General features: G+C 44.8%; 1 protein-coding gene across 2 annotated transcripts; it reads right to left on the bottom strand.

Moving 5' to 3' along the window:
• Positions 1 to 180: 180 nt before the first annotated feature.
• Positions 181 to 18096, bottom strand: STAT2 (signal transducer and activator of transcription 2). 2 transcript variants are annotated; one of them, XM_086713070.1, is made up of 24 exons: positions 17855 to 18096; positions 15205 to 15419; positions 14655 to 14808; positions 14216 to 14311; positions 13925 to 14014; positions 13758 to 13833; positions 13232 to 13317; positions 12922 to 13070; positions 6774 to 6932; positions 6575 to 6667; positions 6302 to 6361; positions 5895 to 5915; positions 5592 to 5685; positions 5398 to 5445; positions 5231 to 5314; positions 4975 to 5073; positions 4736 to 4871; positions 4562 to 4614; positions 4325 to 4419; positions 3613 to 3749; positions 3253 to 3435; positions 2959 to 3016; positions 1796 to 2148; positions 181 to 1516 (listed from the first exon to the last, which is right to left on the bottom strand). In XM_086713070.1, the coding sequence occupies exons 2-24, from the start codon at positions 15333 to 15335 to the stop codon at positions 1374 to 1376; spliced, it is 2598 nt and encodes an 865-aa protein (XP_086569196.1). In that variant the 5' UTR covers positions 15336 to 15419; positions 17855 to 18096; the 3' UTR covers positions 181 to 1373. The 2 variants fall into 2 exon arrangements, with proteins under 2 accessions (XP_086569196.1, XP_086569197.1); XM_086713071.1 differs by lacking the exons at positions 14655 to 14808; positions 17855 to 18096 and having other exon boundaries at positions 15205 to 15340.
• Positions 18097 to 18299: the final 203 nt, after the last annotated feature.

Below are 18299 nucleotides of genomic sequence, written 5' to 3'. Positions count from 1 at the left end.
GGGACAGGAAAGGCTGTTCTAAACATGGAGGTAAGAAGTAAAACATGACAGAAGGGGCCTACTGGGGTGGGTGGAAGACAGGCCATGATTTGCTGATCTTGGTCCTACATGGCCTGCTGGTGTCTCCAAGGACATCAGTCTTTGTGAGCAGAAAAGAAAAGAAGCTCAGAGACAAAACACTTCCAAGTCAGCACAAAATTTATTAGCCACTTCTGCTCAGAAGGGCCTCTTTCTAAACAAGACTATTCCTCTAAAATATAAGCCAGAAAACAGCCACATGTACAGGGCCTCACTTTCATTACATCTCAAGTTATTCTGGAAACACATTTTAGAGCAATGGGGTTCCCTGGGAATAACTATGGTGTGAGGTTGTCTGGAGCCCCGTGATAAATATTCAAGGTTCTAAGTCCCAGGAACCCAGTTTTTGCCCAGGTCTACACCCAAGGAATAGAAACTCTCCTTTCAGATCAACAATATATTGTACAAAAAGAAGGGATGGTTATCTTAATAGAGAAATATCTAAGATATTTCTAAATATCTAAATATCCAGGGCATCTCTTCCTCTGTAAAAATACCAGACTCTATGTAATACTATAAAAAGTGATTCCTAAATTCCCAGCAACTCTACCATCCCTGGCCTCCAAAAGTGATTTGTCTCCTAAGCAGTGAGGAAGTGGAGACTGGACAGAGTAAAATGATTGTGCAAAGCTTCACAGGCATATTAGATTGGCAGGATCATTTTAAGGGGAGGAATGAGTGGGGCCAGCTTGGGGGTACAGGAGAGGAGACCAGTAAGAAAATGAGGTCTACCTCCTATTCCTTTCTTCACATGGTGGGCTAATGCAGAAAGGTCTCAGTCTCTGCAGGAAACAAAGGAATTTAGGACTTAAATCAGGAATGAAAGGAAGAAGGAAGGAAAAGTTTATTTTAGACATGAGGAAACCAGAAGAGAGAAATGGAATCCTATCACATGTCTCTGTTCCCTACTGATGGCCAATGCTAGTGGGCACCACCACATTAGTCTTACCAACTATTCAAATGTTGACATCCTTCCATACTGGAAAGCAGCCATTCCAAGTGTCTTGCCCTCCAAGTACCTCCTAAATGTCCTGCCCTACCCTCAGAACCCCTATACCTCCCAAAACAGCAGATGGCCTCAAAGATCCTAGTTAGAGCTATGGCCAACATCTATTCTGACTCATTAGTGCCCCTTCCTTACCCACAGTATGCTTTTACTTCCCACTCCAAAACCCAGGGTTAACTTAACCAGCTAAGAATGGGTACATGCTTGATTTTCCATCCTTGGAGAGCACAGCATGATGTGAGGGGTAGGAGGGACAAAAGATACAGGAAGAACAGAGGAAATGTAATTCCTAGTAGTCAGAAGGAATTAAGGGCCCATCCGTGTAGAAATGGCTGGGGTGGAAGACGTAAGCCTCATCCACAGTGTTCTGGCCAGCCAACAGCGGGTCACCATTTGGCATGATTTCTTCGATCTTCATACTGTTCCTGAAAACTAGGTAGTCCAGAGAAAGAAGTCAGGCCCTGCTCTTAGGTAAGGAGTTCCTGACCCAGCAGGGAATATGAGGGAGGATGGCTGCACAGACCTGGTAGGGCCTGAGAGGGCACTTAGGTGGGGTAAGGGAGAGGCAGGTACATTTCCTAATAAAAAGAATCACAAATGAGTGTCCCTCCAGTGAGAAGCTTAGAGCTTAGCCTTTTCTATACTGGGTAAGGGAGGGCAGTTGGTAAAGGGAATGTGTCCCCTCTTCCCCAACCCCATCTCATCACTTACTTTCCATTTCCTCGGTGTTCAAGTGTCTCAGATCATGGGGCAAATCCGGCTCTGGCTCTGTCACTGCCTGTGATACAGGGTCTGGAATAGGCTCCAGCTTCAGTTCTGGTCCCACGTTTGGCTCTGACACTCTTTGTGATACCACATCTAGTGTGGGCTCTAGCATGGGCTCCAGAGTAGACTCTGGCATGGGCTCCAGGGTTGGACCCAGATCCAGCCCTGCTGCCAGCAGCGGCTCTAACTCCAGGCATGGCTCTAGCTGTGGCACTGGGGCCAATCCTGGCTCTAGCTCCAGTGACTCCACTTCTGGCTCCAGTTTCAGCTCCAGTGGCTGTTGCAGCTCATCCACCTGTCTGGATACCACAGCACAGACAAAAGGGTAGGGCTTGATTACTTAGGTGAAGTGGGGAATGGCAGAGCAAGCAGAGACTGTCTCTAGTCTAAGAAGTCTAGTCCAACAGAGCAGAGGGCTTAAGAGCACAGGCTTTGGAGTCAGGCTTGCCAGAGTTTGAGGATCCTATCATTTATTAGATGGGTAGATCTTCACCTCTCTGAGCTGCAGATTTATCATCTGTAAAATGGGAACAATACCACCTCTAACACTTGAGAGGAAGTTGGATCGTTAATAAGCAGGACTTTGGAATCTGACAGACCTAATCATTTATTAGCCATGTACCTTAGTCATACCACTCTACCACACTAAACCTGTTTCTTGGCTGAAAAGAGTAATACCCCTGTCTACCTCACAGGACTATTATGAAGATTCAATAAATAAGAAACGTTTAAACACAAAACATTTAGCCTAGTACCTGGCATTTAATACACTTTCATTAAATGTGGCTGTCATTACCTGCTTGGATGGGTACTCATAAAAATTAAAATGAGAAAACTGTTCTTATAAAAAAAAATCTAGTACCATGCTTCAAGTAGAAGCCCATTAACATCAGTGATTATGACTATTATTATCAGGGAAGCCCTGTGGAAACAATCTAAGGATAGCAGCAGAAAAACAGAGAGGAAAGAGGCCAAGCAGAACAAGAAAAAATCTAGAGGCTGGAGAGTGTGGGTCAGTAGGAGGGGTCAGAGAGGCGAACTGAGCAGGTTTGGGTCACTCTATCAGCCGAAAAATGTTACGGACGATGGGCCAAAAGTTCATATCTCACCTGTTTGAGACCACAATGAGCCTATGTTTCAGGTACTTCCTCCGTTCTTGGAGATTAACTGTGGGGGACATACACAGGAAGCCAGGGAGGTCAGTGGATTGGACACATAGCCTAAGGACCCCTATTGCAAACAGTCTTGAGAGTCATATCTCCCTACTAACTAACAGTGTCCCCGGGACAAACCCTTTGACTTCTCTGGATATCAGTTTTTCCATGTCTGCAAGAAACGAGTAGAATTTGTAGATGCCTGAGAATCCCTACAATATTCCAGTGACATATGTCAGTGATTCTCACCTTTCTCCTGGTAGTAACACCCAAAAGCTTCATCCCGGGGTATTCGGGGGTAGAGGAAGCGCAGTGGGTTCTCGGGTATGTTCTCCTCAGTGAGTAGCTGGTAGTCGCGAATGATTTTGGTTAGTGGGAGAGACTGTAGCACTTCCTTGGTGAAGGGCTGCACAGAGTAGATGAGCACCTTATCTGTAGAATGGATGTAGGAATGGGCAGGCCTGAAGGAAAAGGTTGGGCCTGGGAGCTCCCCACCCTGGCTGTCCAACCCCAAACCTGCTGAGAGATTCAGGACACAGCCAGAGAAACCAAGGGCTGATTGAGGGGAGAAGGGACAGGCTGTGGGACCATCAGGGCAAAGCAGCTGACCATCATCCTGGTGTTCCACCCAGGAGCAGGTAATGCCCCCTTCTGATGTTTCACTGAAGCGCAGCAGAAAGGTGCCTGAGATGGTCTTCTTCAGCAGCCGGCGTTCCTGGCTCCGGCTCACAAAGCCCATGATGTGTCTGAAACACAGAAAGCTGCTGTGAGGCCCTCCTGCCTCTTTGCTCTCCTCTCCTTGTAGAGGGAGAGAGCGCCAGGTTTTGGCCCTCTCTCTGCCATTACAAACTATTCCATCTTGGCCGAGTCTCTTCACCTTACTGACAATATCCACCTTCTAGGGTTGTAAGAGGTATGAGGATTCAGTGAGGCCACGTAGATGAAAAGCACCTTGTAAAAGGCAAAGTGCTGTAAAGATGGGCAGGCAGTATAGTGGAAAGACCATAAGCTTGTGGTCTGACAGGCCTGAGTTTGAATCCCAACTATACCCATTGGGTAAATTCTTTAACTTCTCTGAGACTCAGCATTGTTGTAAGGATTACATGCGAGAATTCATAAAGAGCACCCAGCAGGCTCTGGAGCACAACGGATGCTGGAAAAACACTGGCTAGGACTATTATTGCCAAGAGTGAGGGTGTGATCTTGCACCAGTTTTTGCTCTCTCTCCCTATTTGCCACATGAGGGCGCACAGAGTCCACTCTCAAGCCTAGAAAGGCAGAAAGGTGGGGGTGGGGAGAGGGAGGCGGACCAAGGCCTTACCCATCATTCCAGAGATCCTTCAGATGGTCATGAACCAGCTCCAAGATTTTGTCTAACCATGTCCAGAATGGTAGCTTGCCAGGAGGGCTCTCTCGCTGAAGGAGGAATAGAAAGGCAGGAAGAGATGAAGAGTTGCCCCCCCCCCCCCCCCCCCCCAGTGAGGGGAAGGAATTAGGGGGGAAGGGCTAGTGTTTGCACTAGGGCCTAGATCTAGCAGCACAGAATACAGCGAGTTACCTTAGTGAAGTCAGCCCAGGATAACCATGCACCCTCAGTCCTGGAGTTCTGCCCTGTGGGCAACAGACAGTTCAGATAATGGAAGGAGACAAGGCCAGGGTCCCTGGAACAGAAAGGACACAGGGCTGGGGAGACTAAGGCTGGGGAAAGGCTGAGAAAAAAGGAGGTCTGTACCAAACAGCTTGTTCCTCAGCATGTTCAGCTGGTCCGAGTCAAGGCCTCGGCCAACATAGGAAGAGAACTGCCAACTGAGAGCAGGGCCCAGCAAGCTCCAGGAGGCCTTGGGGGGGCTGGAGAAGAACTGCTGATTCTGCAAGGGCAGGAGGAAGACAGAATGACTTAGAAGCAGAGCCCTCACACCAAGCTTCCACACCCCTCCTTGCCACCCATTACTTCTTGGCCCCACCTCCTACCTGTGGGTTTGAGCTAAGCAGATTGAACCAAAGAACAGAGGCCCAGGCAATTGAGAGTTGGTTCATGTTAGAAATAATCACCACAGGGAGGGTGTCTGTCTGAAGAGAAGACAGGAGTTAGAGGAAGGATATGATGTTTCTAGCTTTGGCAGGGGCAAGGAGAGGATTTCCCACCCTGAAAGGCTTCTATTTAACCCCTGCTTAATGCCTTCTGCCAAATTGGCTTCATCTCTCCTTGCCCTCCATCTTCACTCACTGTCAGCTCCTGCTTCAGACCCTGGTAGGCGTATTTGACTGTAATGCTGATAATGTGTAGTTCCTCTGTCACACCCAGCATTCCCTAGGATAGCCAAGGACATAATGATCAGAGGGCCCTTTGGGAAGTTCCTCCTCCCGTCCCCCAATCCTCTGCCCAAGCCTCACCTTATTGCAGCTCTTTCCTGAACCACCTGAACGTTGCTCTGAGAGAGTCTGTGAATTGAGAGGAAGGAAAGAAAATGCCAGAGTGGGGACCCCAGGGTCCCTGGAACCCGTTTTGCCTCAAGACTTCCAAAGGCCGGGAACTTCCCTTAGCCTGTTCCACTGGACTAGAAACTCAAGCAACTAGCCCTTCTTACCAGGTAGCCGAAGTCCCAAATCAAGCCCTGACTCTGCCCCTTCTCGGGGGTCAAAGTTTTCTGGTTTGAGGTCATAATGTTGAACTTCCGGAAGCTATTCCAGGAGGAAGATATATGGAGGAGAGGAGGAGTTATTCTAAAAACTCAGCAGGAATACAACAAAAATTCTACTTCATTTCAAACCTCCCCTTCTCCTTTTGTCCATATCCCACCCAAATCAATCTCCTTCTTGTCTCTGCCCCCATGTGGTTGCGTAGGTCATGTAGTGCACAAATGTTTACAGCATCCTTGTCAGGCACCTACCCTTGTGATTGAGGAGGATTCCTAAAAAAGAAAAAAAAAAAAAAAGTCACTAGGAAGCAAAACAGTGTAGAAGTTAGGAATTTAGACTTTAGGATCAGACAGACCTGGGTTCAAACCCCGATCTGTGCTCACTAACCATATGACCTTGCACAAGTGACAGAATCTCTCTGGCCTTGTTTCTTCATTTAAATGGTGCATTGATAATACCTAACTCATGGGCTTCCTATGACAGATGAGTACTTGACAAGTTACATGTCACATGGTGCTCAACAAAAGCTAGGAGTTATTGTCTCTGAGGTAGGAATGGATTGGGTAAGAACACAGGCCCAAGACCCTATTGTGTGTGTCTCCTCTGGCCCACCAGCCCATGTCCTGGCCACCCCTTGGTCCCATGTGCCCCAACTTACCTGTCAATGGAGACTTCTGCAGTCAGTAACTCGTTGCCTTCCTGGAGTCTTACCAGCAATCTAGAGGGAAGAGAGAAGGATGAGGGAAAGTAGTCAACCTCAACCTTCTGGATAGATCAGATATTTGAAAAAAATAAGGTAAGAGATTAGAAGAGATAGATAGATTGAAGAGAAAAGAGAGACGATGATAAGAGTGGGAAGATCTATAAAGCCAGAAAGGAAACAGTGCCAGGGCTGGAAAAAGGAAGCAGGAATGAGTTCTGAAATACCAACCTTGTTTGGACAGTGAACTTGCTCCCTGTCTTGAGGATAAGGGGTCGATGGGGAGTTTGGGGCATGCAGGGCTGGGTTTCTACCACAAAGGCTCTAGGGAGAGAGATCCAAAGAGAATATATAACTCAGTATCTGTAAGAATGGCTCCTCTTGTTCTTTCCTTCTGCCCTCCCTAGAGGTCCCTCCCTGGCAGCTAGACCTGTGCAGCAGACGCTGTAGCAACTCCGTGACCTGGGCCTTTCGCAAGTCCACCCCTTTGGTCAGAGGATCATCCTGATAGCTAACCAGGTGCCTTAATCCCTCCAGCTCCTTCAGCAGCTGCCACAGGTGAAACAACAGCTTTGCTCCAGCTGTGAACCTGGGTGATAGAATTCAAGAGAGAGTGAAAACTGCTGAGTTTCCTGGTCCCCCCACACAGGCTCCAGAAGCTCCCCTTGAACTATGTGGAGAATCAGAAACTAATTGGGACAGGGGCACTTAGGTGGCTCAGTTGGTTAAGCGTCTGACTTTGGTTCAGGTCATGATCTCGTGGTTTGTGAGTTCAAGCCCCGCATGGGGCTTTGCGCTGACAGTGTGAAGCCTGCTTGGGATTCTCTCTCTCCCTCTCTCTGCCCCTCCCCTGCTCATGCTCTCTTTCTCAAAATAAATAAACTTTAAATAAACAAACAAACAAACAAACTGATTGGGACAAAAAAGGAATCCAAAAGCATATAAAAGATTATGCAACATGATTCATAATCCAAGAAATGAAAATCAAAATCACTTTCACATATAAATCTAGTGAAAGATTTACTTATATAATAAAGTTACTTTTCATATGTCACTTGAAATGTACTATATATTCTAAGTGCTTAATGTATTTAATCCTTATAACAACCCTATGAGGTAGCTACTATTATTATCCCCATTTTATAGATAGTTAAACTCAAGTACAGAAAGGTTAAATGACTTGCTCAAGGTCATAGAACTAATATGGAATGAATTGTATGTGACAACTCAGGCAATCAACCTTCACAATCAGTACTACTTTTTTTTTTAAATAGGCTCCACACCCAAAGTGGGGCTCAAACTCACGACTCTGAGATCAAGAGTCACATGCTCACTGACTTAGGCAGCCAGGTGCCCCCACAATCCATACTTTTAACTTCTATACTTTACTGTCTATATAACAAAAAATAATAATAGGGAATGTGGTGACAGGAAACCAATCATATACTACATATTAACAAACAGACTGGTATAGCAATTTAGAATTTTTTTTTCAATATATGAAATTTATTATCAAATTGGTTTCCATACAACACCCAGTGCTCATCCCAAAAGGTGTAGAATTTTTTTTTTAATGTGCATTTATTTTTGAGAGAGAGAGACAGAGTGTGAGCGGGGGAGGGGCAGAGAGAAAGGGAGGCACAGAATCTGAAGCAGGCTCCAGGCTCTGAGCTGTCAGCACAGAGCCCAATGCAGGGCTCAAACTCACAGACTGTGAGATCATGACCTGAGCCCAAGTTGGACGCTTAACCAACTGAGCCACCATGGCGTCCCTGGAACTATTTTTTCAAAAGCCTTAAAAAATGTACACACAATTTGTAGTATTCTAAGATATTAGTATTAGTATTTCTAAGATATATCCTAAGGAAATAATCAGACAAACGTGTGAGGAAGTTCATAGCTTTGTTATCTGTAAAATATTTTCTATTGAAAAGTTAGAAAAATTGCTATTGGGTGTATAAATTATGGCATATTCACACCATAGAATACCATATGACTATTAAAAATAATCATATAGCAGGGGCACCTGGCTGAGCTCCACATTGGGTGCAGTGCCTACTACTTAAAAACAACAACAACAACAAATAAATAAATACATAAATAAATATAATCATATAGGCTCAAAAAAATTTTTTTAAAGATTATTCAAATCATCTCTATACCAACATGGGGCTCAAACAACCTGAGATGAAGCGTCACATGCTCTTCCAACTGAGCTAGTCAGGCACCCCTAGGCTCAAATTTTTAATATGGAAAAATACCCCAAAACATTAAATTTTATTTTCTTACTTTTTATTTTTTTTAAGAAGGCTTCATGCCTAGTGCCAAGCCCAATGCAGGGCTTGAACTCAACCGTGAGATTAAGACCTGAGCTGAGGTGCACCTGGGTGGCTCAGTTGGTTAAGTGTCTGACTTTGGCTCAGGTCACAATCTCAAGGTTTGTGGGTTAGAGCCCTACGTCATGTTCTCTGCTGTCAGTGCAGAGCCCACTTTAGATCCTCTGTTTTCCTCTCTGCCCCTCCCCTGCTCATGCTCTCTCTCTCTCTCTCAAATAAATAAACATTAAAAAAAAGATCTGAGCGGAGATCAAGATTCAGATGCTTAGCCGACTGAGCCACCCAGGCGCCTCCCAAAATACTAAATTTTTAAAAAATCACAAGATAGTGCATATCTGATATGACCTGACTTCTGCTTAAAATAGATATATATTTGGGGCACCAGCCTGGCTCAGTCAGTGGAGATGAAACTCTTAATCTCAGGGTTGTGAGTTCGAGCCTCATGATGGGTGTAGAGATTACTTAAAATCTTTAAAACAGAACTACATTATGTATATGCATAGAGAAAATCTATGAAAATATATTCAAAAGCCCTAACAATGAGTAACTCTACATCATCAGATTATGCAGATGGGTAGTTGTTACTTTCTTTTCTAAGTTGTCTGAATTTTTTTCAATTGGCACACATATTTATAATCAGAAAAATCAATAAAGCTCTATTAAAGACAATGAAACAAAGGATCAACACAATAACAGTAACACTACCAAAAAGAGAAGATATATACTTGAACCCAAGAATACCACTTCTGGGAATTTATATTACAGATATAATTAGGGATATAAATAAAGATCTAGCTATGAGGATACTTATTGTAGCACTGTTTAAAATAGCAAGAAATCAAAAACTTAAAAAAAAAATTTGTTGAATATATGCAATGGAATAGGACTCATCCATAAAAAAGAATGAAATCTTGTCATTTGCAACGATGTGGATGGAGCTAAGAGAGTTTTGCTAACTGAAGTAAGTCAAAGACAAATACCATATGATTTCACTCATATGTGGAATCTAAGAAATGAAACAGATGAATATAGGGTAAAAAAAAGAGAGATGCAAAGCAGAAAACAGACTCTTAAGTGAGGGTTGTGGCAGGTGGGAGGTGCTGAGGGGGTGGTTGGGGGGATGGGTTAAATGGGTGATGGGCATTAAGGAGGATGGACACTTGTGATGAGAGGAGCATTAGGTGTTGTATGGAAGTGATGCATCACTAAATTTACACCTGAAACTAATACTACACTAGCTGGAATTTAAACAAAAACTTGGGGAAAAAATTGAAAAGAAAAAAGCAAGAAATCACTAGATCATAGTTTGCCAACCTCTATACAAATGATGGATATGTTTGCAACTATAATTCAAATAGTGATTCTGTACACTAAGCCCCATATACCTGTTTTCAATTTACCTGAACATCATTGTGATTCATTCTTAATAGTTTACTTTTTAAAAATATTATTTAATTAACTTTTTAAAAGTAAACTGTATCCCCCAACTGGGGCTCGAATTCATGACCCCCAAATCAAGAGTCACATGCTCTACCCACTGAACCAGCCAGGTACCGCTATTTTTAGTAAATTATAATGAATTTTCTTATTAGAAAATATTTAAGGAACATCTGGGTGGCTCAGTCAGTTAAGTGTCTCACTCTTGATCGCAGCTCAGGTCATGATCTCACTGTTCATGAGACTGAGCCCTGAGTCGGGCTCCGTGCTGACAGGGTGGAACCTGCTTGATTCTGTCCCCTCCCCCCGCCAAATAAACATTTTTTTTTTTTTTTTCCAGCCCCCTCCAAATAAACATTTTTAAAAAGAAAATATTTAGGGGCGCCTGGGTGGCTCAGTTGGTTGAGCGTCTGACTTCGGCTCAGGTCATGATCTCACAGTTCGTACGGGGTTCGAGCCCTGCATCGGGCTCTGTGCTGACAGCTCAGAGCCCAGAGCCTGCTTCCGATTCTGTGTCTCCCTCTCTCTCTGCCCCTCCCCCACTCACACTCTGTCTTTCCCTCCTTCAAAAATAAATAAACATTAAAAAAAAAATTAAAAAAAAAAAAGAAAATATTTAAAACAATAGGCACTCGGGGCGCCTGGGTGGCGCAGTCGGTTAAGTGTCCGACTTCAGCCAGGTCACGATCTCGCGGTCCTTGAGTTCGAGCCCCGCGTCGGGCTCTGGGCTGATGGCTCAGAGCCTGGAGCCTGTTTCCGATTCTGTGTCTCCCTCTCTCTCTGCCCCTCGCCCGTTCATGCTCTGTCTCTCTCTGTCCCAAAAATGAATAAACGTTGAAAAAAAATTTTTTTAAATAAAACAATAGGCACTCTAAGTATCTTGAAGGACAAAGCAATTATTTTTTCAACATCACAAAAAAAAATAATATAAAAAAGGGCCTACTAAAAAAAAAAGCAAGAAATTAAAAAAACACCTAAATGTCCAAAAATAGGAGTTCATTAATTAAATTATGTTACCTCTATATAGGGAACTATGAGGCAACCATTAAAAATAACATGGGTAGGGGGGCACCTGTGTGGCTCAGTTGGTTAAGCGTCCAACTTTGGCTCAGGTCATGATCTCACAGTCTGTGAGTTCGAGCCCCGTGTCAGGCTCTGTGCTGACAGCTCAGAGCCTGGAGCCTGCTTCGGATTCTGTGTCTCCCTCTCTCTCTGCCCCTCCCCTGCTCATGCTCTGTCTCTGTCTCATAAATAAATAAAAACATTAAAAAAAAATTAAAAAGAAAATAAATAACATGGGTAAGGGCACCTGGCTGGTTCACTTGGTTTACTGAGCATGCACCTCTTAATCTCAGGGTGTTAAGTTCAAGCCCCACTTTGGGTGGAGTTTACTTAAGCAAACAAATAAATAAGTAAATAAAATCTTATAAAAAATATATATCAGCCTGTCTCATTAAAAAAATAAACAAATAACGGATAAATATTGTTAATATACTGCTAAGTTTAAAAAAACAGTGCTTGGGGCACCTGGGTGGCTCAGTCGGTTAAGCGTCCGACTTCGGCTCAGGTCATGATCTCATGGTTGGTGAGTTCGAGCCCTGCATCAGGAACTGTGCTGACAGCTCGGAGCATGGAGCCTGCTTTGGATTCTGTGTTTCCTTCTCTCTCTGCCCCTCCCCTGCTCGTGCTCTGTCTCTTTCTCTCTCAAAAAAAATAAACATTAAAAAACTTTAATTAAGAAAAAACAGCTCTCAAAATAGTATGAAAAATGATTCAATCTTTGTGGGTTTGTTTTTTTATTTTAGAGAGATTTATTTTATTTATTTTATTTTTTATTTATTTATTTTTAATTTTTAAATGTTTATTTATTTTTGAGACAGAAAGAGACAGAGCGCAAGCAGGGGAGGGGCAGAGAGAGAGAGAGAGAGAGACAGAGACAGAGACAGAGACAGAGACAGAATCTGAAGCAGGCTCCAGGCTCTAAACTGTCAGCACACAGCCCAATGCAGGGCTCGAACCCACAAACTGTGAGATCATGACCTGAGCTGAAGTCGGATGCTTAACCGACTGAGCCAATCAGGCACCCCTATTTATTTTATTTTAGAGCACAAGTGGGGAAGAGGGACAGAGGGAGAGAGAGAGACAATCTTTAACATTTTTTTTAAAGTTTATTTATTTTGAGAGAGAGAGAGAGAGAGAGAGAGAGAAAGCACACATAGGCATGCGAGCTGGGGAGGGGCAGAGAGAAAGGGAGAGAATCCCAAACAGGATCCACTATGTGATCACGGAGCCCAATGCGGGGGCTCAATCTCACAAACCTTGAAATCACGACCTGAGCTGAAATCAAGAGTCAGATGCTCAACCAAGTGAGCCACTTAGGCACCCCTCAATTTTTGTATAATAATATTACAGTAGTTATATCTGGATAGTAAGATAATAGGTCATTTTCTTTCCTTTTTTTCAGCATTAATAGTCATTGTGGCTAAATTAAAAAAAGGGTAGAAAATATATTTTTTGGGTGATTAAAAAGGAAGGAGAAACCAGCTTGTGGATTAATCCATTATTTCCGCCAAAACAAAGACTGGGCTCTGGGCTCCCTGGGTGGTGAGAATGAAGAGAGGGTCATTGCAGTCAGACAAGGGAGCTGGGATCATTTGGAAAAGCAGAGAGTAAGAAGAGCAATAGCTCTTGCCTAGGTAGGCAATTCATTACATGAATGAGAAAATTCATTACAATTCACAATTTACAGTTTACAAAGCACAGCGGTATGGCTGGGACAGGGGCTGGGTAGGAGACGCCTCTCACCACTTCTCTAGTTGTTCCAATCCTCCATTCAGAGGGGCTCCAATGCAGGCTTTCTGCTGCTGGATTTTCCATTCCTCCAACCTGGGCAGCAGTAGCTCAACGAGGGTAGTTAATCGGCCTAGCAATGCTTTGATGGCATCCAGTACCTCCTAAGAAAGCCATAAAGTGAGTGGTGAGCACTTCTTACCATCACCCTCTACCATCCACCTGGGGATGAAGAGACAAAGAAGCCAAAGCTAAGACACCAGGCCTCCCATATGCCTCATTTGCCCCAATGCCCTGCTACCCACTCCCTCTGTCTGCCTCCCACCTTTCTCCTTTTGTCCAGTTCATTAAGAGTTTCCTGCAGAAGCTGCTGCTGCCTGGTCTGATGGGGGTCCAAACAGGGTGTCTTCACTGAATGGCAGGAGCAGGAGGGAGACAGATGCTCAGACCTAGGGCTCCTTCCCCTCCCCATCCAGACTAGGACCTCAGTCAGAGTCAGGTGGGGAGGGGGGGAATTTTGAAGGGAGAAAAGGGGGAACCAAGCAAAGCACAGGCACCTCTGAGCCCTCAGGCAAATTCTGAATGGTCACACTTGAACCAAAAGCCCACTCAACCTGCTAAGGCAGTTTTCCATGCATCTCCCCCAACATTCACTAGCTGTCCCTCAGCCACACCTTCAGCCCAACCTCTATAACATATCCTAGCACTTTTAGCTTTGCATGGCAGCAGGACTGTAGCCAGTGACGTGTAGTAGCCGGGGGAGATTATTGCTTACTGGGGCTTTTCTCTTCTCCTCTCTTGGCCCCCAAGCAGGCACCTGTCTTTCGCCCACCCCTCAGTGTGCTGCCTACCTTGGGCCTGGATCTTATATCGGAAGCAGAAGACATCCTGCTGGTCTTTCAGCTGGCAGATGCATTTCACCAGCTTCTGTAGAGGGGATAAGACCCAGATGAGGCTGCTTCTGTGGGAGGAGTCAGGCCGAGCCCTACCCACCCTGACTCTTGCTGCATCTACTAACCTCCATCATAACTGTTAATTCCAGGATCCTGGATTCAATCTCATGCTGCTGGCTCTCTGCAGGTGCTTCAAGGGCTGGCTCTTCCTGTTCCTGAAATAAGAGACTCTGAGCACATTTCAATTCTGACATTTCATCTCTTAAATCCAGGCCTTCAATTATACCACAGGGAGGAAGGTGGGGGAGGGCGGCGGGAGGGGGGAGCAGATCTTGTTCTGAGACAAATTTCCTGAGTCCTTTCCATGGTCACTCTCTACTCTGGGAGCCTTCAAAATCACTACAAATCGTTCTTACCGATTGAGCCCTCTGAGCCTGGATCAGAATTCTTTTTTCTTCCAGAAGGAGATTAAAGATCATCTCAGACAACTGGGTAGGGCCCTGGGGAAAGGCCTGCAGTATGAAGAGAAAGAATTGAACTCAACTGTCTTCAATGATCTACCCCTCCAGACCTTCCCCACCAGTGACCCCAGTACTTCCCCCTCCTCAGGGTCCCTAGACTTTCCCCTTTTCACCACTAGTCCCCCAAAACCCAGCCTCTTCCTAACAGGGTCTTCTAGACTCTGCCCTTTTTTCTGCCAGTGATCCCCCAAGTCCACACCTTGTCCTCTCTTTCCCCAGATCTGCCCCCATCCCTTTACATCTTTAGGTCCTGTTCCGTACCCTAAATCATACTTCTCTACACTCAGTTCCCTTTCAATTTGGCTTTTTGGCTCTTCCTGGTTCCTCCAAGCACCTGAATGTCCCGATAGAATTTTCTCAAGTTGTGCCGTAGTAACAAGCACTCAGTGTTCTGGCTGCAGCGGCCACACTCATAATTCAGTTGGTCCAAGAAATGGAAGAACAGCATGTTAGCCTTGGAATCATCACTGCCAAATGCAGCATCCTGCCTGGGGACAGAGAATGACAAGGATTGGAATCTTGGGGGCTGCCTGGTTTCAGTCGGCTAAACGTCCAATTCTTAATTTTGGCTCAGGTCATGATCGCAGGATTCGTGAGATAAAGCCCAGCATCAGGCTCTGCACTTACAGCATGGAGCCTGCTTGGGATTCTCTCTTTCCCTCCTCCTCTGCCTCTCCCCTGCTCACTTCCCTTGCACTCTCTTTCTCTCAAAATAAATAAATAAACTAAAAAAAAAAAAAAAAAAAAGCCTCTCTGCAGGGTTGATACTATCTTTTGAAGCCTTCGAACCCCTTCCTGCCCTTGGTGTCTACAAGATCCTGGGGACTCAGAAGAAGGAAACCACTTTCCTCATCCACCTGTACCCAACTTCCTGAAGTCCTTACCAGTTTTGGTCTTCAATCCAGACAGCTAAGCATTGTCGAATGTCCATTGGCAGGAGGCTATTTGAGTAGAGCTGGTGTAGCTGATCCTGAAAAGGGTTGTCGAGATTCTGTAGCATCTCCCACTGCGCCATTTGGGATCTGAGTCTGAAGGATGCAGGTTCCCAACTGGAAATTTTGCTGAACTAAATCATCCACAGTCTCATGATTGCTTATTACTACAAATTTAAAATTATACAGGTAAGAAAAAATAAAAATTAAAGCTACATTGACCATACTTCCAATCTTGGTCCTTTCCCTTTCTCTCCATAGGTAACCAATATTATCAGTTTGGTGCATATTCTTCCAGAAAGTACCATTCAAGGGCTCCAATATGTAGGCCTTTTTGTTTTAATAATTTTCAAACACACACCAAAGCAGAGTGAATAGTACAGGAATCATCAGCTTCACCAACATTAATGATATTTCTACCACCTTTATTTATTTCATCTATCGTCCCCAATGAATTTATTTTAGATTTATTTGTTTGTGTTTGTGTTCACTTATGCTGGAGCATTTAACCATCAATTTGAGTCAGAAGTATTTATTTTAGGGGTGCCTGGGTGGCTCAGTCAGCTAAGCATCTGAATCTTGGTTCTGGCTCAGGTCATGATCTCACAGTTCATGGATTTGGGAAGTGAGAAGCCTGGTTGGGATTCTCTCTCTCCCTCTCTCTGCCTCTCTCCCACTCTCACTTGCGCGCGCTCTCTCTCAAAATAAATAAACTTAATTTTTTTTTTTTAATCTTTAAGAAGTATTTATTTCAGCATAATCCCTGCTGGCTCCAAAGCTTTATCAGAGGTTGACACCTCTTAAGAGACAGGTATACCCTATAATCTGCTCTCCATGTAGGAAGGAAGAACTCCATTCCAAATGTTTAAATACTGTGAAAGGGGTCACTCAATCCCTAAGACTGTGTTACTTTTATGACTCTTATTAACCTCCAATTTTTCGTGTAGATTATCAACTCTGTGAGAGACCCAGAAAAATTTTTTTTTTTTTTATTTCCCACCAGGGTGGGCTGGACATAGAAAGCAAAGGTTTTTGTTTGTTTGCTTTTTCACCGAGAAATTTCCCTCAAAACTAGTTTTTGTCTGTCACCAAGCAGGCTGAAGTAAGAATCTTTCTTCCTATCTTTCCCTGCCCACTGCCATCTGTCTGCTTAGGAACCAAAACTTATTCTTGCTGCAGCCTGAGCCTAACAGAAAAGAGTGTTTACATACATCTGTGTTCTAAAAAAGGTCACATGATTTTATTACAAATGAAAGAAAAATGTTTGGGGTGGGAGAAATTCTCTCCCCCCCCCCCCAGTATGAATAATCATGAGATGCTTTTCCACCTCTTTGAAGTAAAACATGGAGAGGAAATGATTGACCAGGGGCTCCTATTTTTTTGTTTTAATCCTTTTACTAGTGCTTGCCTTTTTAAACTGCATACCTGTACTGCTTTAAAAAAACAAATGGAGGGGCACCTGGGTGGCTCAGTCAGTTAAGTGTCCAGTTCTTGATCTCAGGCTCAGGTCTTGATCTCAGGACTGTGAGTTGAAGCCCTGCACTAGGCTGGCCATGAAGCCTACTGAACTTAACAAAAGAAAAAAAAAAAAATGGAGAAACCCCAGTTCTCAAGGAACTAATCTCAGCTGGTACCAAAAGAGCAAGGTGTCAAGTAAACCCTGAGGTTTAAATATTAAACAACAACAACAAAACCCATAGTCTTCCCAAATAAATCACAAATACAAAGGTTAAAATCTGTAACACTTAGTTTTTTTTCCAATTATCCCTCGTTCTCTTAGGTACATATTTTGTGCTCAATCAGCTTTTCAGAAAAGAATTGCATTTTGTATGTAACCTTAGGCAAATCGTTTCGTTTTTCCGTCCCTTTTTTTGTTTTTGATCTGTTTTTAATGTTTATTCATATTGAGAGAAAGAGAGCACAAGGACGGGAGGGGACAGAAAGAGAGGGAGAGAGAATCCCAAGTAGGCGCTGGTCTTGACAGCCTGGGGTTCGATTCCACAAACCCTGAGATCATGATCTGAGTCTAAATCAAGAGAATCAAGGTGGGTCGCTAAACCGAATGGGTCACCCAGGCGCCCCTGTCCCTTATACTTAGCAAAGAAAGATGTTAAATCATATCTACCTTTGGACATGGTTTGTTTTTTGTTGTTGTTGTTGTTTTTTTTACAGTGAGCATCAAAACTAACACAGACCGGAAGGTAAAATCGTTGGCTAAGGCACTGAACAAATGCAACACGGGTATCGGAGGCTGCAGGGGAGTCTGGGGAGGTGGGTGTTAAGAGTTGGGAACCTGTGGGGCGCCTGGGGGTCTCAGTTGCTTGAGCGTCCGACTTCGACTCAGGTCATGATCTCCCAGTATGTGGGTTCGAGCCCCGCGTCGGGCTCTGTGCTGACAGCTCACAGCCTGGAGCCTGCCTCGGATTCTGTGTCTCCCCCTCTCTCTGCCCTTCCCCTGCTTGTGCTCTGTGTCTCTCAAAAATGTTAAAAAATGTTTTAAAAAAAGTTAAAAAAAAAAGAGTTCGGAAGCTGGGCTGGACAGGATGGGGAGATTCAGCATGCAGCACAGGACAGCTATTTCAACCCCGGAATGAAGACTTACCACTCCAGGACGTACCGCCGGGGCCTGCCGCCCTTCCCAGAGAGGAACTCGCGCCAGCACTCCGACCCCCGCGCGCCCACTCTGGGCCTGTACCTGGCGAGGGTCTCAGCCCCTGCTCTCTCCAGCGGTTCAGGGCAAGGCTTCCGGTCCCAAGGAGTTCAGGCACCAGCAATCGCGCCCCGCCCTCATTCTTCGGCCCGCCCCTCGGATCCGCCCCCTCGTAGCAGGCTGGCGCGAGTGGCCGGCTGAACACAGCCTGGCAACCCCGACGCTAACTGCCATTCAGCCCAACTTTTCCAAGTTCATTGGCGGTGCCACAACTCCTCCCCCCGGTGGGGCGGGACAAGCGGCCCCGAAATCACACTTCCAGCTCCAGGGATTGATGGGATAGCTCAAGTACGCCCTGCCCCGCGGAGGGAGGAGTCCAATTAACGGAATAGCCCAG

The sequence above is a fragment of the Puma concolor genome, chromosome B4 (genome assembly GCF_028749965.1).
Source record: "Puma concolor isolate L17-30 chromosome B4, mPumCon1.1.hap2, whole genome shotgun sequence".
NCBI classification, from domain to species: Eukaryota; Metazoa; Chordata; class Mammalia; order Carnivora; family Felidae; genus Puma; species Puma concolor.
This window is presented reverse-complemented; position numbering and strand designations above follow the sequence as displayed.

Coding starts and splice junctions, on each gene's coding strand:
- STAT2 (XM_086713070.1), bottom strand. CDS start 15,335: ATGGCGCAGTGGGAGATGCTACAGAATCTCGACAACCCTTTTCAGGAT. Junction 5,074..5,230: donor GTCTGAAGCAGGAGCTGACA/GTGAGTGAAGAT, acceptor TCTTCTCTTCAG/ACAGACACCCTCCCTGTGGT. Junction 3,436..3,612: donor GGTGGAACACCAGGATGATG/GTCAGCTGCTTT, acceptor TCCATTCTACAG/ATAAGGTGCTCATCTACTCT.